At 38.5% G+C, this 27,353-nt stretch overlaps 2 protein-coding genes across 2 annotated transcripts; both read right to left on the bottom strand.

Annotated features, from left to right (window-relative positions):
- Positions 1-281: 281 nt before the first annotated feature.
- Positions 282-3,767, bottom strand: rsph3 (radial spoke head 3). Its single transcript, XM_055054377.1, has 8 exons — positions 3,538-3,767; positions 2,403-2,484; positions 2,126-2,270; positions 1,902-2,047; positions 1,585-1,788; positions 1,192-1,354; positions 978-1,064; positions 282-415 (listed from the first exon to the last, which is right to left on the bottom strand). Exons 1-8 carry the CDS (start codon positions 3,600-3,602, stop codon positions 336-338), a joined length of 972 nt encoding a protein of 323 aa, XP_054910352.1. The 5' UTR covers positions 3,603-3,767; the 3' UTR covers positions 282-335.
- A 4,976-nt stretch (positions 3,768-8,743) lies between these two features.
- On the bottom strand, positions 8,744-26,174 carry tagapb (T cell activation RhoGTPase activating protein b). The gene is made up of 14 exons (XM_055054410.1): positions 26,015-26,174; positions 24,228-24,313; positions 18,150-18,320; positions 15,864-16,037; positions 13,706-13,747; positions 13,311-13,398; positions 13,155-13,208; positions 12,754-12,823; positions 12,353-12,504; positions 12,072-12,233; positions 11,711-11,820; positions 11,188-11,374; positions 10,912-10,993; positions 8,744-10,545 (listed from the first exon to the last, which is right to left on the bottom strand). The coding sequence occupies exons 1-14, from the start codon at positions 26,087-26,089 to the stop codon at positions 9,395-9,397; spliced, it is 2,604 nt and encodes an 867-aa protein (XP_054910385.1). The 5' UTR covers positions 26,090-26,174; the 3' UTR covers positions 8,744-9,394.
- Positions 26,175-27,353: the final 1,179 nt, after the last annotated feature.

Here is a 27,353-nt window from a genome sequence, read left to right as displayed (position 1 = left end):
CTTGCTAAAATATTTTTATAAAAGTGACCATTAACAAAAAGCAGACTCAGCCTTCTGATTGGATAGTTGGATACATGTATGCAAAGCTTTATAGGTTTATTCATATACACAGAAGTCATTTTCTTAAGAGCCTGGATCAACAAAACCAACTAAATATATTTCTTAGTATGAAAGCTAAGGTAGCTTGTTAAATATAACCCAAAGGGTATCCGTCAGATCACAAAACAGTGTAAAGCACTTTTATTTTTTCAATTAACAAACTGAATCATGAAAGATAAAAATACTTTTTTATGACTTTTATTTCTGATGGAACATTTGCTGATCACCTGATCTTTTCATGAGTCATTGCTGCTCTGATCCGACTTGATATTCTTAAACTCCTGCAGTCTTTTCTGGGTGACTTCATAGATGATGTCTGAAACAGACACACAAGATGAACATCTTTAAAACGTATTTTGCTCTGTGAAGCTCTTGCTACTCTTCCAGGAGCTGTGTAATGTTTAGTAACTACCAGTAGATGGCGCTAGATAAAAGCGTTGTAACTATGCAGTATTTGAAATATTTTGGTAACTCATAGATGGGACTAGTAAAATGATTTTTGTCCATTAGTTCTAAAGGCATGTCCATTAGTCACTTCAGGCATGCAACTGCGCCTGTTTCTGAATAATTACACTTCTTTGCAAAAGTATTCAGACTCTCTTGAACACTGGAGCAGGGGAAGGTACTTGATTGCAAAAGAAAAGAAAAGAAAAACACAAGAACACATGGAAGTTTCTAAATCTTGCCCATGATGTTTCTGAAAACCTCTGAAAACTTCACAAAACATGACAACGGATGCTAAATGATAGAGTGGATTGAACATTTCAAGTGTAAATAATTAACCATGCTTCGTTTTTAGAATGACACATCTGAAGCAATTGATGAAGCTGTGATCAATTAAAATGTTGAAAACAACAAAACAAAACAGAGTGTCTTACTGTCCAGCACTTGTCTTGCTGCGTATCTCTTGTCTAATTGATTGTTGACTTCAGCAAGGAGCCATGGTATGAAATTCACTGAAATATCTGCAAAAATAACACCAGAAATATATATATATTTTTAAAAAACATGCAATGGAAAAGCCTCCATGCAGGCACTCATAGAGCGCCAACACCCTCTTGTGGCAGAACAATGAAAGCTGAAGAGGCTCACCTTTCTCCACAGGATCGTAGAAGTAGCCGTGTTTTCTGAGAGCGGTGAAGACTGCAGGGAGGAGTCCAGACAAGTACTGCTGGCTGAACACCCGGGCGGCGATCTTCTCTGCGGTTTCCTGCTCCTTCTTTAGCACCTCCTTCTGCTGGGCAACTCTGCGCTCCTGGAATCAAAAGGAAAATGTGTTCTTATATTTCTTCGAGTATGATAGTACCAATTGAGGCACTATATTCATCCATCCATTCATCAAACCAAAACCACAGCTCACACCATAAAACATAAAAAATAGCTCTTATCAAGTCACAACCACTGATTGCATAAGAAATCAAAATGAAATCAAAATGAATGTAAGAGTGTTGAATGCTTAATAATCGTAGCTGCTTGCTCTCGTACTTTCTCCTCTCGGTAGCGTCGCTCCTGCTCCTCCAGACGCTGCACCTCTGCCAGCTCGTTGTTTCGGAGCTCCAGGAAGACCCTCTGCTGGGCCCGCAGACAGGCCAGCTCCTCCTCCTCCATCACTTCCAGCAGGGACTGTTCAATCGTCTTTCCAATCAGAACCTCCAACACAGGCTGCACCTCAAGGTCAAAGTCAAACAGCTGCAGGGGATACATATATTTAGATGATGCATTGTTTGCTTTACCCTGTAGTCACTGTCTGTCTGTCCATATATAGACATTATCTTTACTGGATTTCTGCTGAAAATACTCACATCCCCCTCCTCTATCTGCGTTTCAACATCTACCCCAGATTTGGCAGGAATGAAGAGCGGAGTCGATGGTTTATCCAGGAACTCGTCGGTCTGACAATCCATCTCAGTAAGTTGAATGATATTGCTCAGCTCCTCAAGGAAAGAGTCTGGAAATAACAGAGACAGTAGTTTGTTTGCAGGGTTCTAAAGCACATGGGAAAACCATTTTAGATAAAATGTTTCACCTGTTTGCACCTCAACATGTTGTCTGCCCTGAATAGCTTCAGGCGTCTTGGTTTTTAACTGTTCCTTGGCCTGTTTTCGAGCAATAGCTCTCCTTCTGTACGCCTGCTGTCTTTGCTGCATACTGGGGTCTGCTTGATTATTTTGCTGAAATTGGGGGATACAAGATCATTCAAAATTCAAAACTACTTTCTTTATTCCAAAAGGAGATTCACTTAAATAATAATAATAACAATGACAAAAATTTAGAAAAAGAGAACAAAGATGTTTCATCCATACTTTTGAAACAATCTGCTCGCCATTGACATTTCCTCTGACGACCCGACGATCATACATAATGTTTCCATACTGCAGCTGGCTCCTATTTTGGCAACAAAAGAGAAGCAATAAAATCTTCAGCAGTTTAATGTTGTCATGCTGGTCATTTAGAGAGAAAAACTGATCCATGTAATGTTATATTTACATACAGAAGGAGTGTTTAAAATGCTTTTTCAGACATTTTGTTTGTTGACTGTGAAACTCATTACTAAAGTGCAGTGAATCCCAATTTCATTTTTTTGTACCTTTGCTTTCTGTCACATTTAAATGTTGTTTTTCTTTGATGAGTTCAAAGAAAAACTCAGCTTTTTCAAGTGTGATTAAGACCTGATCTGTATAAGCAAGAAGTCTCATTAAACAGGAGGCCCTGAATATTATTCTCCAGCATAAAACCCAGATGAAGAATGTCTTGTCATTGGCTTACCTGGTTTATGTAGCAGGTGTATGATTTAAAGTACACTGCAAGTTTACTTCTGAATAGCTCATAAAACAAAAGAAATGCTTTACATTAAATAATTTTCATTTAGAAATGGGAATTTTATTATCAGACAGTGAACTTACAGTTAAAGTATGCAGGTTAAAGAGGTAATTTCTTATTTAAATGTCAAGTGATACCATAGAAAAAGGAAAATAAACCAAAATTTGACTAATATTTGTACTGACTTGTCTGACTATTGTAAAATCAACGGGTTTTATACTTTTTAGTTGTTGTCCTACAGTGAAAGTGAAGGACTTTTTTACCTGAAAATCCTTTACCTAAAACATAAAAACATTGAGCAATGGCATACATAGAATATAACTCGATAACATAAATTGATTTTACTTTATTTTTCTTAAGCTATTTTGACTCATCTTTAAATTACAGAAACATACAAGCAGTAGTCAAATTTTTTTAAATGTATTTTAAATCCTAAAAATAATTTCAAGGCCCTGTATTGTATAGCCCACAGTGAGGCCCCGACCCCACGCTTGAGAACCACTGTGCAAAACGTACACTGCTAATCTGGACCTGTAAGCTCGTCCAAGCACAGCGTAATAACAGTAACAGACTTGCAGCGTTATCATTTTTAGCTAAACAGTTTGAAGAGAAACGTACGGGTCGGGCAGATCTCTGAATTTGCGGATCTCCACGGGTTTGGGGTGACTTGAGTAGGTGTACATCCCGTTTGGTTCTCTGGGGCAGGCAGGATGGAAAGCAATGGACCGGAAGCCGCTCCGAACTTTATTTACCGAGATTCAGTTCAACTTGGCGCTGACACTTGGCGAGTAAAGTTGTCTGTTTGGAAGCTAACAACTTTAGGAAGCGCAACGGTTGTAGCAACCGTATCCAGGAAGAAAACGACGCGTGCGTGACGTCATTTCCGTTCAAGAGCAACATTTTTTTTATTTTTTTTTTTTCATTGTTTTGCGTCTCTTTTTGCTGAAAACTAGGAATATTATTTATGTGCCGATGAAGTAAATTCGATTGAGACATTAAAAAAAAAAGAATAAAACGTCAAACTTTAAATGATGTGTTATAGTTTTCAAATTTCAGAGGATATGATTGGTAAATACAATAAATATAGATATTTTCAGTTTGTACCCAACTGTCAAAAATTTATTTAAAAAAACAAATATGTATAACTAAGAGAATTGAAACACAGAAACCAATTATTTATGAACACTTATGGCTGGCTGTGGTGTCACTATGCAAACTTAAATGAACATGTTTGCGTTACATTTTTCTTTCTATCATCAGTTCTTGGAATTTCATTGCAGCTTATATGTTTCCTGCTATTTGCAGACTATTTTTGCCGTGTTGCAAAAAATAAATGATCTCAACTTCTTGTGGTTCAGATCAACACCGAGACACTTGTTTGGTTGTTTCTTTAAGAATAAACTTAAACCCGGACAAGAACAAGAAGCTCAGAACAGCTGCTTAAATTAATATTCTCCTCATGTAAAAGTGCCTGATAGCTCTCTTCCCCCTGTCCCAAAGCTAATAAAGACAGAGGTAGTTCAGAAAAAAAGAAGAAGTTCTGAATATAATCTTTTGAAGCAAACACCACATCCTGCATAAAAAGCCAAAAGGTGAAAAGTCATCCTCCTAGTGTTGCACACCTACACTTTCTCTAGAGTGTTACTTTAAAGGTTCTGATCCAGTCTGGACACTCTCACTTTATCCTGATGGTTACATCGTGATAAAACCGAATATCTACATACAGAGGCCTTTGGGAACAGGCAGTATGTGCAACATCGACTGCTCAGCGTGCATGTGGGGTGAACAGGGAAAGCGTGACTGCACACTTGAAAACACATTTGTTTTGCTCCCTGCCAACAACAAGCTGCGGGCAGCATGAGGTGTTTAGTAAAAACCTGAAACACAGCTGAACACGGCGCCTAACCACAGGCAGCATTCTCAGCCCTACGTACTGAAAAGACCGAAAGTGTCAGAGAAAAGTAGGACAGCAATCAACCTTAAACTGTGTGCAGGAGGAGAAAAGGTCAAAGCTTTGTGAGAGTGACGTCAGAGCTGAACCTATCAATCATTCAATCTACATCTGGATTTTTCTCTACAGAACTGTCAAGTATAATTTTTGTAATACTGCTATTATATAATCTAGCCCCCACCACAATATTTATTGACAATGTAGAGCTAAATATAGCTGCAGTAACATATGCTTCTTTGTATAACGAGCATCCACTCATTCGAGGGATTTGTGTGCTATGAGAAACTGGGCTTTGCATCCCTTAGTGCACAATGCATTGTTCATGCGTCAGTGGTCCCAAATCATTACTCTTTATTAAAATGAGCAAAGGGCCAGGCTTTGCCACTGATTTTAGCCTGTTCTCGTTAGCCAGAGCCATAATATTATGTAACCAGCAGGGCAAGCTTTCACACGTTCACCCATTGTTTTGGGGATGTTTGAATCTGAAGTTCTTTTCACTCAACCTAAACGTTTAAACTCTCCGCTCACTCTTCAAACACAGACAGGAAGTTTCCAGGTTGACGTCAATAAGAGAGTTATCACTGCGGCTTCAACATTGTAGAACAATGGGTCTTATCTTGGACAGTGAAGAAGTGAAGTGTTACACATGGCTGTAAAACATATAATCTGTGGGGAAAACAATGGTTGCTGAAACTGCGCAAAAGGTGCATCAACAGCTTTTGTGGAAGCAGGAAAAGAGAGAGGTTCCATTGTTTGAACTTTGCTACTTATTCAATTATTTCTCTGTCTTAGAGTCACCAGTCAGAAATCAAAAATCCTGCAGTGCATTTAAAAATCATTTGTCCCCTTGCAGATTCTTTCTGTTTTGGCTTTCTGCTCACATTTATATAATTTGAGAAATTTTAATAGAAATATAAGCTAAGTCGATACAAAATGTAAAATTATAATGTGATGATTTAAGCAAACAAAACTAAGTAATTGCCTCAAGCATTTGTAATGACTGGCAATGGTAACTTTGTTTTTCTTCCTTCAATCTTCAACCTGTGGGTTTTTATTTTCCTCTGTATGAAACTTACAGACCTTTACATTTTCTTTGAATCTTCATCTTAGCTGATGTCACCAAGAAGGAGCAAGACTACAACCTCTTCGCAAACATGCCACTTTGCAAATATTTTTGATAAAATGTTCACCAAGCAGAAATGATCATTCAATCAAGCAAGGGAGGCGCTGCATGGAGAAAATATAATTATTTTCAAGAGGAAAAAATGCAGATGATGTGCTGCTTTTTTATGATATGGCCTATTTGCTTCACAACATTTCTATTGCAACACAGCATAAGAAATCTGCCAAAGTTCTTGTACCCCTTTTATCTTCATCGACACTGTGTCCCCATTTATTTTGCTGAACCCACACTTCACATGAGCACTGTCGCTCCAATATTTACTGCAGGACATGTTCACACTGCTGATTGTTGAGCAGCTCATCACACTGAGCACTCATGACACAGTGTGCATTTCTCCTGCCTTCATTATCGACGAGCGGTCACAGTAAGCTGAGTCGTGACAAAGCTCGCTGTCAGGAGCTGCTGGACTTGGTCATAATGGCTGCCACATCAAAGGTAGCCTGTTAATAAACACGTGTGCATTGACTCACATTGAAAGGAGCAAAGGATAAAATATTAAAACGGCGAACAAAAATACGGGTTGATGTTCGATTGACAGGACAATCGAACATTGTCATGTCAATTGATTGACAGGACAATCAATCGATTGATTGAAAACACTATTTTTGCTTTTCATAAGCAAAAACAATATTCTTGCTTGTGAAAAACAAAACCTTTTGTTTTTCATAAGCAAAAGATTTAAGAAAAATAACCAAAATGTCCAAAAATATGATAAAACAGCAATTTAAAAACACAAGAGATGAAGACACTTGCTGTCCATTTTATTAGGCATATCTGTTCAATTGCTTTTAAATCAGCCAATCACCTGGCTCAATAAATAATCCCCTCAATGGGTATTTAGGCATTTGGGGTCTTTCTTTGTGAAGCTTGCCTATTCTCACCATGCATGTGTGGTTCTGTCTGGGTACTGACTTCCTCCCACAGCCCAAAGACATGATGGTTGGGTTAAGTGAACACTCAAAGTTGCCCTTCGGTATGAGTACACTGAAAACAACGATGGCATTTCCCACTTTAAAAAAAATGTCTTAATTGGTCACACAAGTAATCAAGTAAAATTATTCGAGGTTAATTTATTAAGTTTATTTAGTTGTCAATGTCAGCAAACATAAAGTGAATTTGTGTTCATTGTGACCGATTTCTGTAATTTGGAGCTCCATTCTCTTTTTTCAGTGTGCTTTGCATGCTTCATTGCCCTGTGTTGTCCTGTTGGACTGGCGACCTGTTCAACCCGCCCCTCGCCCCGCTGAGCCTCCTCAGCGGGAACAACAGCTAATGTTTTTTATTACATTATATCAGTTTAATAAAAAGCAATGATATCTGACAGTCTTTCAGACAAGCAGTTAGTGATCATAACCTCAAACCAAGATCCCAAAGGTGTCAGTACACCATAAGAGCTTAGATTGATCAGATCTAAAGTCATGTAATAAGCATTATGCAAAGGGTCTCCAAGACGTGTTTCACTGCAATGTCATGCTAAGTTGCCAGGGTAACTACTACTAGCAATACAAGCCGATGAGAATATATTTCTCTCCATGCTAATGTTTAGAAGTCCAGATAGTTACTTATAGGCAGAACAGCCATATTTAATCTGAAGAGATATTTATTCTGATGTTGACAGTGAGCTGACCTCATTCTTGAACACATACTGTTGCTGAACCGAGACCTGACCATCTGCAACAACCCCAGATCATCCCTCACTCGGCATGATGGGTAATTACTTTCACCCACCTCTCTTCTTACCCTACAGATATTTTCTCATGTGAAATCTTTCATGAGTTTGTTTGTCTATCTGAATCTCTAGCATCATGTGAACAATTATTGTTGGTGTTTAGAGTTTGGAAACCGTCCATTATCTAACCACAAGTTATTTGTGGCAAAGATCTTGTGCAAGATTCATTACAGTTGCACAAACACGTTGACTTAGGATTTTTCATGTTTGCTTTTTAATAATTTAGGTGTGCATGTTTAAATAGAAACGTATGATTCATATTGTGACCTTTCTGAGGATTATTTCAAATTTGTAATGACTTCTGTTGCCAATTCTGCAACTCATAATGCTTTTTCCAGTAGCATTTATCATTTCGTAAAACAAGATCTCTAGTTTCTGTCTCCATTGATTTTCTCAAATTCAAAGTGTGATCAAACATGTTAAATGGAGGTCTAAGATGACAATTGTGCGAATTTACTTTGCAATGTTTGACTTTTACAATGCGTAATATGTTGAAAGATCTCCCCCTTTCAATATTATTGAATATTTTATGTACTAGTTTGCAAAGGCCTGCTCTTTCTCAACCAAATGCAACATTGCAATGAATTCAATCAACTTCTTAAGGAAGGAAACGGTAAAATATGTTTTAGAAAGGAAGGAAGAAGCGGTGGCATCAGCCCATCTCACCGTCACAGAGAAGAGGAACAGCAATTCGCAGAAAAACCAAATCCGTCCATGTGACACTGTCTGGTTTCTATCAGTCTTAGCATGCAGCGTGTGCCAGAACATGCTGTTCTCAATAAGGTTGGCTGCTGTTATTATGCAACACATTAAGTAAAAGGAAGTGGAGGCCAGCAAGTTATGTGCTCTGTTTTCTCATTAATTATATTGCTAATGAGTTTAGGATGCAACAACCGAGGACTCCGTTTATTTAAATCAAAGACTTCCAATATGAGCTCTTAAAAAGACAGCCAAGACTTACTTTATTTTTCATATTTTATTTTTATTTCATTTTCTCACAGAGTCATGTAGAACCATTTATATTATTTGGGCTTGACAAGTATCAAACACTTGTGTCTGCTGGTGTATAAACCTATTTACAATTTAGCATACAAATAGGGAAAGAATAACTAGTCATTATTAAAAGTGCTTTAGTGTAGTGGAAGAGGAAGACTGAAAAGTGAAGTGCATTCACAAAAAGCAAAACAAGAAAGAAAAATGAACTGTGCTTGATGTCACGTGTTGCACATTAACACACGAAACATAGAAACTCATAGCATATTCCATCCACAGCACACTGTGTTCATAGCTTCATGGCGATAGACTAAATATCTATCATGGTAACTACATATAATGTAATATTTGTACTTTAATAGTACTACTGGGGATGTGCAACTTCACAGGAGGCACATCACTGATATTCATTCAAACAAAAAGGTGAAAATAAACTTTTCTGTACAAAAACAGAGCTGCAAGCATATTTACAATGTTCCAAACTTGCTGCCATCATTGGAGGTCCAGCTATACAAAAACTGTGACTAAATCTGGGACAGAAAGAAATTAACTCTTTGCTTTAGCTTCATTCAATTTCAACTAAATTATTTCTACTTTCGAGGAACTGTTTTTAGTATTTTCAAACATAAGATTCCTTTGCATATGAAAATTCCTCAAACACTGGCTGGCTGCATCTCCGGGACACCGCCTCATGCTGGCCTTTGGATACAGACTCGGACATCGCCCTCTGGCGAAACAGCTGCCGCCGCTCCACAACCGTGTCCTGTATCGTTTGAGAGAAGCAGTCCTGGTTGTATGAGTACTCTCTGACTGGAAGGTCATAGTTCATAGAAGAAGGGCGGGACCTCCTGATCTGCGTTACGGCATCCTGTACGGTCATGGAGCCGTAAAGCGGCGGGGGCGCCATGTTCTGCACAGCCTGCTCATACGATGGAGGCTTGGAGGGCAGCCTGCTGTCCACCTGCTTGAACACTTCAATGGCAGACAGAGGGCGTGGTTTGTTCACAATATCGGTGGAGGGATCTGCTTCACTCTGCGAATCCTCCTGAAGAGTTTCTGGGAAGGAGTTTTCCTTCTGAGCGTCTTTCTTTAGGCTGTTTCTGCTGAAGGCACCCAAGCTCCTGGTTCTCATCAGGACCTTAGAGGCCACCCTCAAAGACTGCGATCGCCTCTTCTCCTCTGAAATCGGCCTGGGAATGTCCAGCTTGCCGTTCGTCATCACCAAAGGTTGACTGTTGTCTTTCTTGGAACACCTTGGCGAGTCCATGGGGGAACCAGTGAAGACGGAGCTTTCCGATTGGTTTGAGGCGGTGCTTTCCAGGGAAGAACAGGAGCAGTCCTTGCCCATGTAGGGCAGCAGATCCATGTTGGAGCTGCAGCTCAGCTTGGGGAAAGACAAAACCAAATTGGCTCCGCCACGGCTTTTCAGCAAGAAGGAGTCGTCTGAGATCTGCTTTTTCAGAGGCTGGCTGTCAAAGTCGTCCCGCTGCATAGAGCAGTCGTCGTGGCTCCTAGCATGGCTGCGCAGGTTCTCCAGATTCTCTGGGAGAAGGAGGATGGGCTCGGAGCAGCGGCGGTTGAAGGGAGCCTTGTTGTCAAAGGCGGCGTCGGACTGCCAGGACGAGGTGGTTATGCTGGGACTGAGGGATGAATAGGACGAAAATGAGCCACGGTCTCCATCTGTGGAGCTACTCTTCTCTCCCGCCTCTCCATCGCCATCCGGGTCAGTGCTGTCGTACGCAGAGTCATGGTGGACAGAGGACAGGGTGTCTACATGGTAGGAAAGAGACACAGTTAATATATATAAAGTGTATGTGTTGGTTCAGTCTCTGGAGAAAATGTGTCCAAACTTCTTGCCCCTGGGGCCAAAACAGGCAAATTTGAACTACTGGTGGCCTACAAAGTTCATTAAATTTAAAATGCAAAAGTTTGTTTACTTGATTTTTTTTTCCTATTTCCCCAATTGGTTATAGAATATGAATACAATTAAAGATCCAAAACATGAAAATGGCTTCACTGTTAAAGAAAAAACTGAATTTCCCAATTTTCTGAGTCATCAATTGTTTTATATTTTGAGGCCCCAAAAAAATCATTTCAAAGGCTTTGGACTCTGATTATGAGTTAGTCTTTAATTACCTTCATCTGTATCCAGCAAGCATGGGATATTTTCTCCAAGAATCATGCAGTTCTCAATCAGGAATTGAGTTAGTTCTGTGGCCTGCAGAAAAAAAAGAGAAAAAGATTGTAAAACAAACCAGATATAACGTAATTTCATTACTACATCATATTGTAGAGGTAAGAGTCCCTGCAAGTGTGATCTGGCTTGTGAAAACTCGTGAGGTTTTCTGCACAGCTAACCACAAAGCTTCAAAGCAGAAAAAGAGAGAGCACATTCATCTCAAGAGTTTCTACCTTCTGCATCTTTTCCCTCTGCCTGTCCAGCGGCGTGCCATCCAGCTGCAGCAAGGTGGGCCCGATGCACACTGCCAGATTGGAGGCGTCCATTTTGTTGATGTCTGAGCGCTCCAGGATGCAGTGGAAGAGGCAGACCAAGTACTGCAGGAGGAGTTTGTTGGGCCCCGGAAGATCATCAAGTACCCTGGCAGTGGAGGAAGGAAGAGAAAAAGAACAGGAAGGAGGTAAGTTTAGCGGTCTTCAACTTGCTCAGTTTGTTCCCTTTTTTAAACTGATCAGACTCAGAAAGAAGAAGTGGCTTTTGTACAGCCTACAGATGGAGGACAGTGGGGACACTCTACGGAAAAAATCTCCACTCAGAAAAACCCTTGTCTGCTGTTAACCGCATAAGCATTGATAAAAAAAACCCCCAAAAGATGTCCTTCCACATATAAATACCACACCTTCCATTGAAAAGAGGATGCAGGTGATACAAATGTCTCTGGGAAGACCAGTTAGGAGTGGGTGTAGATTTACTCACTTTCTGATTTCCAGAGTTCGCTGCTCAGTGTCTTCATGGTCCAGAGCTGCTGTCCACCTGGGGTAAAGGTCAGACCTGAGCAGGCTGAGGGGAAGTTCCTTCAGAAAACACTGCAAAAAAATCAAATAAAAATAGTGATGAGCTGCAGGAAAACAGAAAAAACATTTCTATGATGATTTAAGATTCTTCATAGTACAGAAGGTTTCTTTAGTGTCTAAGGCAGCTTTGGTGGAAAACAGGTAGCAGCCAGTGCAGTAAATTGTTGTAACAATGTGAGTTTTTTGCAAACTAATTATATTTTTAGTTGTAAAAAAAAAAAGGCGATTTAATCTTAAGAATGTCAGTGTTCTGTGTTGCTCACTTTGAGCAGTCCGACCAGCAGATGGACCTGCTGACCCTCCAGGTCCACGTCTGAGCCGTTATCCAGCTGCTCCCTGAGGTCCTTCATGAGCCGGGTGTTGCACGGCTTCCGAAACACTCCCTCCACAGTCGGGCCCCTCTTCTTCAGCAGCAGCAGCAGGTCCTGATGGGAGCAAGATGCAGTGAATAAACATGCAGCTAAGTAGATGTTTGGTGTTCAGAAACATGGGGTAAATATTTTGATATTTCCTTTTAGGTTCAACATTGCAAAAATAAACTTACTGTGATGGGTTTGGGAAGCGAGTCGTCATCTTGACAGATGTTGCTAAGTGGCTGCCCAAACAGCTGGTTCTTGGTGCCTTTATTTGCATGGCTTGCCTTGCTGGAAGTCCTCCTGAGCTTTATCTTGTTCCTCACCAGGTTCCATTTGGTTTCTGAAGACGACAAATGCATTGTTAGCATAATCTGGTAGCACATCACATGACTGAGTCAAATGGTGCAAATGAAAGTTCGTTTTGTTCACTTGTTCTTGCAATAGATTTTCTTTTTTTTTCTTGACTCTGTGGTTAATTTTTCAAATCTAATGGGCCCTCCCCCTCTGCACGGTGGCAAAGACCTGCACCAAAGCCACTCGAGAGAGAGAGAGAAACACAGGAAGACGTGCAAAAACTGTTCAAACTCACCAGAGGACTGTGACATTCGCTCCTCTTGATTGTTCAATTGCTTTGACAAAGCGCAGCTCTTCGCATCGCCCTGGTAACATAATAAAGGAAAAGAGATGTGGTGATGAACATGGAAGAGGAACATGAGCATGCAAGAGCAAAAGCAGAAGAATATGGGTCTCTTCTTCAGTCTTAAACCACATAGCACTTAGCAACATGTCTAAACTGAATGATCATAGGTTATGTAACCATAGGCATAAGCAGTCACCTCCCATCTCATTATCAGATTTTTGCAACAATATCAAGTTGTACTGTACATGCTGCACATATCTACATTTGCATAATATGCATATAGATATATTTACCCTCCCACCCCCCAAAAAACACATTATTGATCACAATAAGTTTATCTTTTGACCTACCTCCGGTGTAAGCACAATTATTTGCTCCATTCCACCTCCTGTTAGAGTTTTAGTCTGTAAGCAAAATACAGATGTTATGAGAAGTGGAATTGTGTCACAGTTATCTTGAAATTTTGTTCAATGTTATTCCAGTTTAACGTGGCAGTGTGGACTTACAGCGATGCTGCCACTCAACACCTTCATGAGGACGTCCGGGGGTGAGAAAGAAGCACAACCAGTCCTCGCTTTTGCGTCTCTGATTTTTCTGCAATGGTGATAAAAATAAAACTTGTTCAAAATGCTGCATGTTTCCATCAAGATCTACTCTAAACTCTCTTTTATATATATTTATTCTTTAAAATTGAAAATTAAAGCTTGGTGTTAGAGTTTAATCAGTGAATCCTTATGAGTTTTTATGTTTATATTAACTGAAACCTTCATTCAGAAATTTGATGACTTAATTTTTAGCTTCAACTCAACAGTCCATCTGATCTTAACATTTAGCTGCACCTGTTGTCAGAAAATATGCAAAATATATAAATTTGGTACAAAGGATCAAATATTGACCTCACCTGTGAAGAGTATCTGACCAGCGTTCTTTCACCTCAGGCGAGCTGTGGGCGAGAAAACAGCATGGTATGAGTTACTAAATCCACAGAGCGACTCCAACACGCTTCTCTGCTGACAGTGGGAGGAATGAGACGAGCCGCGCACCCACTGCGTCTTTTAACAACTCTGGTGGAAAGTGTATCTCAGTCATGGGGAGAGGAAGCAGCGTCACGGCATGCCCCATTCAGACTCCTTCCACTTCCTCATAGACATACAGCGCTGCGGTGGCTTTGAGTCCACCAGTGGAAACAGGACGGCGACCCAAATACGCGCCTCCACTTGCTCACCTGTGAGGCTTTGGCATTAAAACATCAGACATGCCGGCCTGCACTCACGTTTGTCTGTTAAAAAGCAAACACGCTGTTTATGTAAGCCTCCAACTCGAAGTGAATGTGAAACGTTCACACAGTGAATCATAACTCAAGTCCAGTCAGACGAAAAGAGAAGGGTTCTCATCTTCAAACACAACAACTCAAAACCCACTTGGGTATTAATCAGTTTCTTGGAATACAAAAATGGGTGAAAAACACAGTCCCAGTGTTCGATTGTGCTGACTTTGCGAGAAACGTGGGAGTCACTGAGCACCACAAATGAGCAATTTGTCATCTGGTGCTGCTTTAGTGATCAGAAATTCACAGCAGGGAAAAATACACTTTCATACCTATTTAGCCAATCACAAAGTCTTGACTACGAAGGATGAGTAAGGTTTCTCCTGCACTTCATCCTTACAGTAAAGGCCTGCATTTCTTGCCATCCTCTGCAGTTAATTCCCTCACACGGAGACGTGTTTTGCGGCGATGTCCAAACTTCCTATTTTTGTTGTGGAGTTTTTGTCTTGTGATGCTCCAGGGCCAACTTTCTTTTTGATACTTCCTCATTTTCCGAAAGGCCACACATCATATGACCATTCTACTACAGAATATGTGGACATATTCTCGGTTAATGACTTGCCATTTTGAGGAAAAAAAACGTTTACACCAAAGGCTTTCATTCCCATTTCACATTTTCATATTTTGTCACATGCACACCTGCACTCCCAACATGAAATACAAAGTGGTTCCTGTAAGGTAAGTCAACAACAAAACACTTGTAATTTTTAGCAGATATTGTACAGGGCATACAGCGGTTAATGTAGCTAACTCAATGTGCAGGAGCTCCACCTGGGTTGCTAGATGCCGGGGAGTGCTGCTGATTTGTGAATTTATATTCAGAAGATTTTTGACAGGGGTCATTTCCCAGACACCAAAAAAAAACAACTTTTTGTTGCCAAAATCATCTCAGTGAGTTTCTTAAGCGCTTTGGCTATTTTTTGGAACCAGTTGAGACCCAAACAAAAGTATAAAATCATGTTGTAAATAATAGATTCCTTTTGAACATACAGATAGAGCTATCAAAGCACACGCCTCGTCAAATAAATCCAGAACTGCATTTAAGTCTAGTCAAAGTCCAGAATTAAATTCAATTGAGAATGTGTGGCATCCATTCATTCTGTCTTAACTTGAGTTATTCTGCTAAGACTAATGATTAAAATGTCAATCTAGATGTTCAAAGCTGGTGTAGAATAGACATACCCTACTGGTGCGTTCACACCAAAACCGTTTCACGCGACTGGCATCTCTGGTCTACATTCAAAGTCTATATGGAGGCGCGATGATGGCCCATGGAGGCGCGTTTTGCACAACCAGTGTGGCATGATTTGAAGCCGTGGGAACATTTTGAGCATCTGACAAACTGGCCGGCAACAAAAAACAACAACCAGAGCAATTTTGACGCATCTTGCGTGTCTTAGACACCATTGAAGCGCCTTCAAATAGACTTTGAATGTAAACCGCACATGCCTGACGCATAAAATGCGTTTGGTGTGAACGCACCACAACAGATGTCACACTTTTCAGTGAAAGTTTTAAAAACCTAATATCCTTTCACTTTGAAAGAAAGAATAATTAGGGGTTCATTGTTCTTGCTTGCTTAAAAAGTGGTGAAACTGCATGGATGAAGTAATGATCACATGAAGATACTCATTGCTACACAAATGCATGATCCTGCTTGAGACACTTGTGAATCAACCAGCTTACATGCAACTGTTTGTGTGTGAGTCAAGTGTTGGGTTTGACCTCTCACCGAAAACACACGAGACAAAAAGTGAGAGCCCAAGCCAGGACAAGAGTCAGCCTGGGATCAACGTCCCCCGCTGTCCCACTGTCGTCCTCCTCTTCTTCCTCTTCCTCCTCAAAGTCACAAAGCCAAACGTCCTCCAGGTTCACTCTTTGCTTTAGGCGGTAGCTGGACGTTGACCTGTTTCAGCAAAACCAAAAAGAGAAGCAATAGGAGCGCTAAATCGTTTTTCTGATTTCTACTTATGCCTGTGTTTGGCATCTATGTGGTGCAAGTCTCAGTTTCATACATTTCTATCTTATCTATTGACTTTTCTTTTAGACTTTGTAAACAAAATGATCAGAAAATAGTTTTGTTTTGAAGAGTTTTGTAGTTAAAGAGCATTTTAAAGAGGTTTACATTCACTGTTTATCATTCAGAAATTATGATTGAGATTTATTTATACTTTTATACTTTCATACTTAGTGTTCATTGACATGTCAATAAATTTCCCTGTAAGTACAGTTCACTACCTGTACTCTAAAAGACTGATATTTGAGTGAAATGCTCAACAAAACAGCATCCAACAAAATGCTTGTTTTGGTTAGATTTAACTAGAATGTCCTGCACTGTAGTTCACTTCCTGCTTTTGGAGCGGTCTCCAGTCTGCTTTGCATTCACATACCGACTGAACCGAGACCGTTTGTAGGAGGACCACAAATCAGAGATCGATTACACATTCACATCTCCCCAAACAAACTGGACTTTCTAGGCAAACAAGCCAGAGTTTGACTAAAGTGAATTAAACAGGATTGGTGTGCATGATGCAGCTTTACGTGGCACATATATAGATGGGTGCCTTTTTTTATTCTGTCTTGACCAGCATCAAACCTATATAAGCAATTAACAATTCTGCAACTTTTTAAAAAATCCCATTTGAAACCAAATTTTCTACATCCATACAGCTCTGGAAAAAAATAAGAGACCACTTGATATTGTCAGTTTCTCTGATTTTACTATTAATGTGTAGTCGTTTGAGTAAAATGAACATTGTTGTTTTATTCTATGAACTACTGACAACATGTCTCTGAAAATCCAAGCAAAAAATTTGTATTTATTTGCAGAAAATGAGAAATGGTAAAAATAATGAAAACGATGCAGTGCTTTCAGACCACAAATAATGCAAAGAAAACAAGTTCATATTCATTTAGAAACAACAATATTAATGTTTTAACTCAGTAAGAGTTCAGACATCAATATTTGGAGGAACAACCAGAAGGTTTTCAATGGGCTTCACTGCAGTGGTCTCTTCATTTTTCCCCTTTGCCGTTTGTGATTGTGTGTGTAGGTAGAAATTCTCAGTGGTACATAAACAAAAAGCTGACCAAAGCTATTACAATGTGAAAGACTATTTTGTAAAGACTTTGTAGTTTTCCAATTGGTTTTGCCTTCTTCAACTATAACAGTCAATGATCCAGAGCTGTTTTCCAAACATCTGATCCCCAAACTAAAGTAATCATGAAAAAATTCGAAAGTGTCTAAACCCAGACACAGTAAACAATTGTTTTCACGTGACCAAACAACTGGCAGCCTCTCCAAAAGAAATATGAAAATGAGTAATGATGTGGAAGTAATTGGTGCTCATGAACAGGGTTACTGTAGCGTGTTGTTGTCCCAGCTGAGCATACCTACAGGAACAGTGGGTAGGTTGTGGTACAGAGATGACTGTGAAAATCCTCCCACTCATAAGCTATAAAACTTCCACCGACTTTTACAAACAGATCAGATCTGAGCCGTGAGACAAAGTACAGTGAAAGTTGTTGAGATTTGTTTTAAAGTAATTCTGTGGGTTAGAAAAGCAAGATGAGACTTTTTAGTTTTTTTATTTGGTATCTGTATTGGCACTTTGACTTAAATTCAAAGCAGATAAAAATTACTTATGGTTTGAAATGGGTATCTGAGAAAAACAATTTTTTTTAAAGGAATACCTTTTATTTCCCCATCTAATAACTTTTCTTACAGGGAAGCACCCTGCTTTCTTTTTCTATTATTGTAAACTCAGAATGACTACGTATGGCTGGGCTGCGTTGCTGGGAGATTCCCCAACACTCCAAGCGTGCAGTTCAAAAATACACAGTTTGTTTCTACTTCCCCATTTTACTCTGTGACAAACACGTGGCATTTTCAACAGAAAGCCCTCCAAAAAGAAGAAGAAAGAACAGTTGATTTATAAGCCTATGAATCAAATCCACTCAACTTGATTTTCCAGATTAATCCAAATGCTATCTCCATAGAAATGTAGAAAAAACTTACTTTAGTTTTGCAAAGATGAGGACATCAGTGAAAAGAAACAGGTGTCGCTCCTTAGTCTTCGTCCCCTCAGTGACTTGGGCGCATTCGTCCAACAGCAGTTCACCATTCTCGCTGGTCAAACCGAGGACAAATGGACTCTGTTCAACAGACACCCAGCAGGGAGCCTCTTCCCTGAGCCAGAGGACACACACTAAAGCATGAGTGATTCTCAGCCTCACCAGGCCAAACAGACTCCAGAAGAATGAAGGATGTTTCCTAGATCCTGCCTTTAATGGAAAGAGAAGTTCAAATCCTTAAACTGCTGGGAAATCACCGTATTCAAATGAACACATTTGCAAAGGTCATCAATAGAAAAACACAGCAGATGGTCTGAGTTAGTATCAGTTTGAAACAACAAGGGTAAAAAGGGTAAATCCAGGCAAGTTGTGGACACTTCCTGCTTTCTATATTTTATTATTGTTGGTTTGTTTTTGATTTATGTTTCGTTCTCATTGACCTTGAGTAGTGAAAACCTCAAACAGTCATATACTGTCGGTAGAATTGAACATCATTAGCATTAAAACTCTTCACAATTTAATTGTAAAAGATTTATGTATTCAATCACAGGATAATTGTATTTGGTTCTTTTTGATTTGAAGTACAAAACTCTGAACTTCTAGTGCCAGCAGGTGAAAACCAAAACTCTTTATAACAGCACAACAATGTAAAAAGACCTACATTCACACTAATGACATATAACTAACATTTAAAGCGACTCAGTTATACTCTATTTATGTAAAAGCATTCATATTAACTACCAGAGGCCATGTAAATTATTACATTATTACATGTTTTGCTCTCTGAGCAAAACATCATAAGAAAAGTGACTGATAGCATGATAAGCAGACATGCAAACATTTTTGGCTTTATTCTTTACATCTTATTTTAAAATGTCACACAGATCAGAATTGTAGCTTTTCTGTACAACACAAATTGGTATTTTGTGCAACATTTGCAACAGTTTCAAATTGTTTGTCCTCATAAAGATGGAAACAGTTAGCCTAGCTAACTATAATGCTAACACTGCACGTAAATAGCTTCTTTGTGAAAAAAGTCCTTTGCATTTGGGGTTGAACAAAAAAAAACTGTAAAGTGTCAAATACTTTTCACATCAACTGTCTTTAAATACTGTAGAACGGTAGTGATAGGCAGCTCACTTAGTTTATATGGTTGCAAAATGCTGAATCAATTATTGCTGGGACTTATCGGGTAAAATCACCAGCTTAATTTTAGGTTCTGCCATGCACATTCAAATGTTGAATGTGATAGTCGTTCATTTTCATCATTTTAAAAAATTTACTTGTGGTTCCGCTTTACACAAAGTTATAAGGTTTCAAAAAAGTTTTGCTGTTTTGAAACTGGGTTTTAAAGCAAAAGCGTGAAATGAACTGTTAATACAGCTATGTTCTTTTTTATACAAGCTTTGATATTAAACGTTTTATAGTGCCAGACATGTACAGCACTCATGTTTCAAAGGCACTTCAAAATATTTCAACTTCCTCTAACCGGCTGTCTGAGCAGAAACAGATGAGGGCAAACTTTAATTTGCTGTGGGGAGTTACAGACTCATCCAAATAAAAGACAGTTCACTCAACGATTTAGGAGATCATTAAAAAGTTTAGTAATTCAACTCATTTACTTACTCTATTTTTGAAATTCGACTTCAGAAGATAACTTTCTGTTACATCCAGTGTGTTGACTGTAAGTGTTTATTGCTGTGTACCCAAGAATATCATGGGAAAATTAAGTGGGAGAAAAAAATGCCTATCAACACGTAAAGTGGCATCCTTTGAGTCCTGCAGCAATGCTGATTCAAGAGTTCGGGAGAGATTCATATAGACGAGACTGAATGAGAGACAACATTAGAAGCGACTGACATGAACTGAGGAGAAAAAGTGCAATTGCTCTGTGGTCCGAAGTCCTCGTTTCAGGTAAATTTTGGATTTTCTTTTTGGAAATCAGCAGTTTTTCAGCAGGTCTTGGCATCTTCCCACAAAACAGTAACAATACTCACGTTAAAGGCCATGGTGTCACTATGCTTTGTTAGCAACTTGACTCATCTGACCTAAATCCCACAGAAAATATACACAAGACACACATCGCACCAAAGCAGTAATTAATGGAAAAGGAACCAAAAATTGCAAGCACATATGTTTCGGTAGGTTGCCATTTTTATGGCCTAATCTAGTTTTCCATAAAACTGAACTGGTATTTATTAAAGGTTGTAATTCATAAAGATCAAAATGACCAGAAATACTTGATATATGTCACTCTGTGTAGAGTTACTCTATGGGATGCAGTTCATTTTTTGAATCGAGTTACTGAAATAAACTTTTTAATGACATTCTAGATTCACATAGATCAAGTTGTGTGTGTACATTAAGACTAAACTGCCCACTCAGGGAAGAAAGGCTCTGCAAGTATCAGGAAGCACCACGCAAAGGTGCAGCTAAACTTCAAAGGGGATCATTTTCCCTCTGTGTGGCAAAACTAGCAACCATTTTCCAATAAACATGTGAATAAGGTTGTCAAGTATGATAAACAAATTGATCATATTTATTACTGAAACGCTGTCTTAAGTGATTAAAGAAATCCAGGAAAGTCACTTTTGTTGATGTTTGTGTCTAAGCCAGTCGAAGCAGAGATCGAACTGGTTTGCGTTGAGCGAGTGTGAAACCAGCTTTGGTGTTCGCTCATCCCACTGCCTCTTGGTTAGGAGCAGATATTCAAATCGCTTCCCCGGAGGTGGTTTCCCTCCGGTTTTTCTGTGGCCTACAATCGGTGACTCATAACATGCAGACAAATAAAACAGTGTGAGAGCTTTTGGTACTCTAAAACAAACAACATTAAAAAAAAGTGAACTTGGAGCATGATCTAATATCTGTGGTGTTGTCAATACGACGCTTGCTTCGCTGTAGCTAGGTTCGCTTTGTGAGGTTGAATTGGAAAAAAAAAATTTTCAAATGATGTCATAATTTTTCACCCCAAAACATCAAAAATTCAACAGCATTTTTGTCTGATGGATAAAGCCTTTTAATTATTATTTAGATATAAAATTGTAATTTCTAACTTCACTGTATGTCAAAGACAATGCTTTTCACTTGTAACATTGTAGCGTAATAAATAAAGGAAGAATAAAAACCTTGTTAAACCTCAGCATGTGTACGTCAGTGGATACCCACCATAGTGAAACTAACACCCACAGCCCGGCCCCCTCCATGATGTTGAATGTCTGAGCACTGATTGGCTGGTCTTGTGAGGGTGGGTTGTGTATAACATTTGTCTCCTTTGCTCTGACGAAGCCGCCCACCACTACGGGGGTCTCCACGCAGCCCCCGATGATGACGGCTTGGAAAGGTTAAACGTCTGATAAACAAGATGGGTCGATACAGAGCCCACATGTCTGACTTCATAAAATTTAAAGTAGGTAGAAGGTGTGATGGTGGATTTTTTATTTTTTTTTGGCTTTTACCCTTCTATCAAAAGGTCAAAAGCAAGATAGAGTAGTTAAATATATTTCCTAAAATAAAATAAAATAAAATTTCATTTTATTTTAGAGGATCTGTTTTTGTGGCCCTCTACATTTGAAAAGGCTACATCCTTAGAAACTTCCAAATAACATTTGTGTCTTAAATATTGTTTTATCAATCAAATCAAAAAAGTTTTAGATGTATAATGCCAAATTACATATGTAAAAATATTATTTAACTTTAAGAGGAGCTCATCGAATGCAGAGATAGTTATTCATTAATAGTCCAAAAGTTTGTTTATTTTGTAGTTTTATCAATATTTTCTACTAAAACTGGTCTTTGAGGAGATTTGTGATCTTTAAATTGCCCAAAATGAAAATCTGGAAACTTTATATTAAGTCACATTTTTTTTTCTAAGAATTACTGTATTTGTTTGCCACATTCCACGGGTTTGACTCGTAGAAATCCAAGCACGGACTGAAACCGCAACAAACAAATGTTGTTAAATCATAAAAATGACAGAGAGGAAAGTTTAAGAGTATTTTAAGGGTATTGTTTCAAAACGTTTGTGGGTAAAACCCCTGGAGAGACATCTGTGTTTGAGGCCAGCCTGGCCGTACTGAGTAGTAAACATGGTGGCAAGTGGCAGGTGTCACACATGGTGGGTTCAGGGGGACAGGAAGTCTGCTTCTGTCTCTGTTCGTTCTGCGTGAGGTGTGACTTTCAGATTGAGTGCTGCCACCTGTTTGTGTGGGGATCTGAGGTGTAACATTTTTATGTTTTTGTCGTATTCTAACACTATTAAAAGTAAAATGTGTCTTACTGAAAGTACAAATTAGGCTTTCAAATCAATTGTGTGTGTTTGATTTTGAGAAACATGCAGATATTTGGAAGCTTCATTACTTATATTTAGTAGTGAATAATAAACAATCCTACATTGTGTAACACTGTGTATTAAATTACTGTGTCAAATTTCTTATAATGTAAGCAAATGCTTATTTTTGAGACACTAAAAATGCAATGAAGTACAAAACCAACCATAAATCAACACAAAAACAGAGAGATAACAAACAAATGCAAACAGGAAGCAAACACAGATGAGTCAAACAGAAACCTGCTTGTGAAGAAGTAGAGTACCTTCATAAAGTACTCATAACCTTTAAATTTTCTCAAATTTTTTTTAGATAGCAACCAGGAACTTTGATTAAATGTGTTTTTATGTGATAAATCAAGAAAACGTAGCATGCAATTGTGATATGGACAGAATCTGATGTTTGGTTTTTGCTTCTTTTAGTAACGAAAAAATAAATAAATAAAACGTATTCAGTCACTAATCTCTCATTTTTAGATCACCACACTTCAGAGATAATTCTGTATATTATCAACACAGAATGCATCATTTCGATTAATAAGAAAAAAAAAACTGTTAATCGTCTCTGACTCTCGTTGATCTCAAAGTTTTAAGCCAGTTCTGCTTTCTGAAGTCTGACACCTAAACTAGAGAACGGTTCTTGTTACTGGGCTAAAGAGTCACAATAAACTCTTCAAACATAAAAATTTAATGATTATTGTCCAGATTATTGTGTTGTTCTTGTATCAAAGTTAATATTTTGGGCATATGGCCAATTCATCTTGGAGAAATATTAACAGAAACATTTTTATAATCTTTTTTTCTTGTCTAACATCATAAACTAAGTTCTGTGTTTTGAAAGGACATGACTCCACAGAAAACATAGAAAGGCAGCTTAATGTTTGCAAACATTAACTTCGAAAGACATGTCTTGTGGTCTGAAACCACAATTGAATTGTTTTTGGCTATAAAAACTGTTGTAACATTTGAAGGAAAACAGAAAAAGAGTCGCTAACTTTGAAGTACAGTGGTGGCAGCATCATTCCCTGGGATTATTTTAGGAAATTCTGACCAAGAATCTTCACAAAACAGATAGCAGTTTGAGAAAATATTTGTATATATTTCAGTCTAATATATAATTTGACTGACTTTCCCCACCATTTATATCAAACTTTAAAAGTATTAGTTTGAGCCAATAATTGCAGCTGTTTTGTGACTTTGATCTGCATGGGAACTTCAGAAGAAAACTACAGAAAAGATGTTTTTGTAAAATACATCGGAAATAAATGCCGTTCATCAACTGCTCCATTCAAGCTGTTTCATTTTATGAATCAGTATTAGATGGAAGATTAAGGTTCGTTGGTAAAAACATCTGCAGACTAAGCAAATGTGGTCACATAGGTTGGCATTTGAAACTTTCCTAATAATAGAATTAGTAAGAATAGCAGGTGGTTTAACCTTTTGTTTAGCTTTTGAATACATTGATTTTTTTTTTAGAAACCTAGCTTCTCTTATTTATCTTTATTATCATTGTAGTTCAGCTTTCAATTCAGCGCTTCTACCGTTATAACAAGTAAGATACCCGTGAGAACAGCACAAATTGAGGGAAACTCTATAGTTTTCTGAAGTTTAGAAGCTCAGTTCATGTGTGTGAATGCACCTTCATGTGTTTACGTGTGTGTTTACGTGTAGCAATGGCTTCAGATAAATGATTCGCACCTGATAAGAGGCCAAGGCATCCCAAGGGCCTTCCCAAAGACCAGGGACGGAGCAGAGCGCCGCCTCTGAGCCAAATGTCTGAAGTGCTGAAGAAGAAGCAGAGGTTAAAGGTTCATTTAGGCATTGCAGCTTTATAATGGAAAAGACTTTGGTGACTTCCTAATAAAGATTCTGGATGAAAATGTTTCTCTGACTAAGACGAGAGATGGATTAAATTAAATTAAACATGATTTGATCAGACCATGAAAATATACATGAAAGCATTCTAAATGAAATAAAATAAGATGTTTTTTCTCTTTTAATTGAAACAAATCTACATGATAAACTAGAGTTGGAATCTGCAAGCTGAGACTCCAGCTTTAAAATGGCTTTTGATTAAAAATGAGAACATAATATATATAATATTATATAATAACAAAGATGAGATTAATTTCTATTTTCTCATGGAATAACTGCATTGAATTTCCACAACAGAGGATGCTTTTTAGATCATTTTTTATATTAGTATCATTTTCCACAAATCTCAACATTCCATGGCAGAAAATACATCTATGGTATTTTTAATAAGTTACAGGGTTTTTTTTTTATTTTTTTTCAATACCTAAAAACAGAAACAATGAGTTTTAAAATGACAACAAAACTCCTATGGTTGGTATTTATCTTTGTTCCAAATCATATTTAGAATAAGCGTCACCAACCTAAAACAGTACATATAAGTTGAAAAAAAGTCCACTTTTATGCAAGCCATGTTTAAATTAAGAGTAATGACACAGTCAGTAGGAAAAGGCTTTAATCATGCTTTAGTTTTTCCTAATGGACTCAAACACAAGTTTGAGCTTTTGTTTGTGTGTGTTTAATACAAAACAAGAAGCGTTTTCATCCTGGCGGCTTTTGTGCTCTAATTGCTGGACTGAGTAATTAGGTGAAGCATAATAGACAGTGAAGGAAAACACAGCAAAACACAAACAAACAGGAACTGGGTCTCCGTCTGCAACCCAGGCCCCGCTGCCACATGAGGGGCAAAGTGAAGGACATGAGGGGGCCGAGGTGACCGGGCCGACACCTGCTGCAGCGTCTCTGGCTGTGAATGAACATCACTGTAAGCTTTGAAGCTTTCGGCATACTTGTGTAAAACTAAAGGGAGAAATAAAACATTTTCCTTTCTTCTTTAAATACTTTTAATTAATAATACTTTTTGTATTGCTAATATTTTTCACTCATCTTCAAGAATCACCTCTCCCAAGAAAACAGGGGAAAAAAATAGTCAAGTGCCTCACTACGCCCCCTAGAGGTAGAATGAGGTGCAAACTGTAGTTTAATTTTGATTTATGGAAATATTACCTAATTTTTAACAAATAAAAATGACGAAGTTGGGAATCCACTGAAAGCTAGGTAAAAGATTTTTCTTATTCATTCCGTTGGTTATTAAAAAAATAAAAATTAAAAAAAAGAAATGCCTTTCCACATGTTTTCCATCAGACCCGACGGCAGGAGTATTTCCAGAACCTCAGTCCCATCTGGGCGAAGCACACAGGTTCAGAAAAAGCCTCAGTAGAGTCGTTGAAATTTGCAATAGAAAAAAGAAAGGATTTTTCTTGTCTCACTTGAATGTCCTGTTTGAAGGGTTTAAATTTAATAGATCAAATTCATGCTTCGTGTCTGTTAATGTTAAATGGGAAACATGTAAATAGTTTTGGCTATCCAACAACAGAAACCACCAGTACAGACCATTGTTTGTGATTTCAGAACAAACAGAAGTTGGCTCTAGACTTTGGATCAATACTCACAGGGTGCAATGAAGCAGCTGCATCATCATAACTCCCCCTCCTCATGGTTGCAGCTCCATAATCTGTAAGGTCCATGCTGTCCTGAGCTGTTTGAGGTCCGATGTCACTTTGCAAAGTAATGGAGGATCAGCTCTGCAAGAAGCCAGGAGAGCTGCTGCAAACCGACGCCTCCCGTTCTGCAAAACTTTCTCTATTGAGTGCTGCTAATGAGGGTTTAAACAAAGGAGGCCTGCCTGGCAAACAAAAGCAGGAGAGGGGGGGTGGGTTCTGTGGCGGACCTCATGGTGCTGCAGTCCCAGTCTCAACACTCCAACATCTCCCCTCCTGCACCAACACCCACCCTCCCAGCCTGGGATGTTACGCTCCAGTGAGGCAGCTTCGCCCCATAATGAGATCGTCATGCATCCCAACAGGGCCTTCCCACTTGTCCCCATTTCCAGGCTAATGAGGGTGACATGTTTGAACAATCAGGGTCACATAGATTGGTTCAAAACATGTGAAGTAGATGCTCGCAGAATATGGACTGCAGGAGCTCAGCGTTTTAACATTTAAGTGGCTCCTCTTTTACTTAGTGCCAGATGATTAGTGTGTTCAAATGGATACCACAACCATCCATTCCCACAACCACTGGGAAATTAACTCGTTATCTGGAGCAAAACCCATCGGGAAAAAGTATACGCAGAAAACGTCCCCTCTTGGCTTCTGTACTCTTGTGCAAGCTTTGGATATACAAAATATTATAAATTTCAGATTTAAAAAAATGTTTTAAAAGTCTATATTTTTATTGTAGTATTTCTTTGTAATCTCACTGACTTTCTGAGGCCCCACTTTGAGAAACACTGTGCTAATTTACAATAAAGCTCTCGTTATGCAAATCATCCAAACTGAAACAACTCCTCAATACGTCCATTCAACGAAGAAGCTAAATGTTAGATTTGAAGCTGATAATCTGGGACCAGAAAACCGTGTTGGCAACAAAACATAGAGCTGCGTAAAACATTTACGTATCTTTGACCAAGAGCCAAAATGAATGCACATTAACAAAGGTTCAAGCATAAATTGACGCTTTACTCCTTTAATCCAGTCTCCATTGAATGAAATAATATTTTATTCCACCAGCTGTTTTCTTGAAGTGGTTGAATGCAATCTTTATTTCAAAACTTGAAATTTTCAACCTGCACTTTTATTTTTACTAGAATATTTTTTCATGCAAATACCTATGAAGAGAATGTACTTTGACACATCCTGTATTTCTTTTGATATGAAAATCTGTCAATATGTGATATGTAAACAAACAAGTTTTTAAAATGTTTTGTTGAACTACATTTAAAAACTGATG

The sequence above is a fragment of the Poeciliopsis prolifica genome, unplaced genomic scaffold, assembly GCF_027474105.1.
Source record: "Poeciliopsis prolifica strain line A6 unplaced genomic scaffold, Auburn_PproV2 SCAFFOLD039, whole genome shotgun sequence".
Lineage (NCBI taxonomy): Eukaryota > Metazoa > Chordata > Actinopteri > Cyprinodontiformes > Poeciliidae > Poeciliopsis > Poeciliopsis prolifica.
Note: the sequence above shows the minus strand (reverse complement) of the source record. Positions and strands in the feature narration are given on the sequence as shown.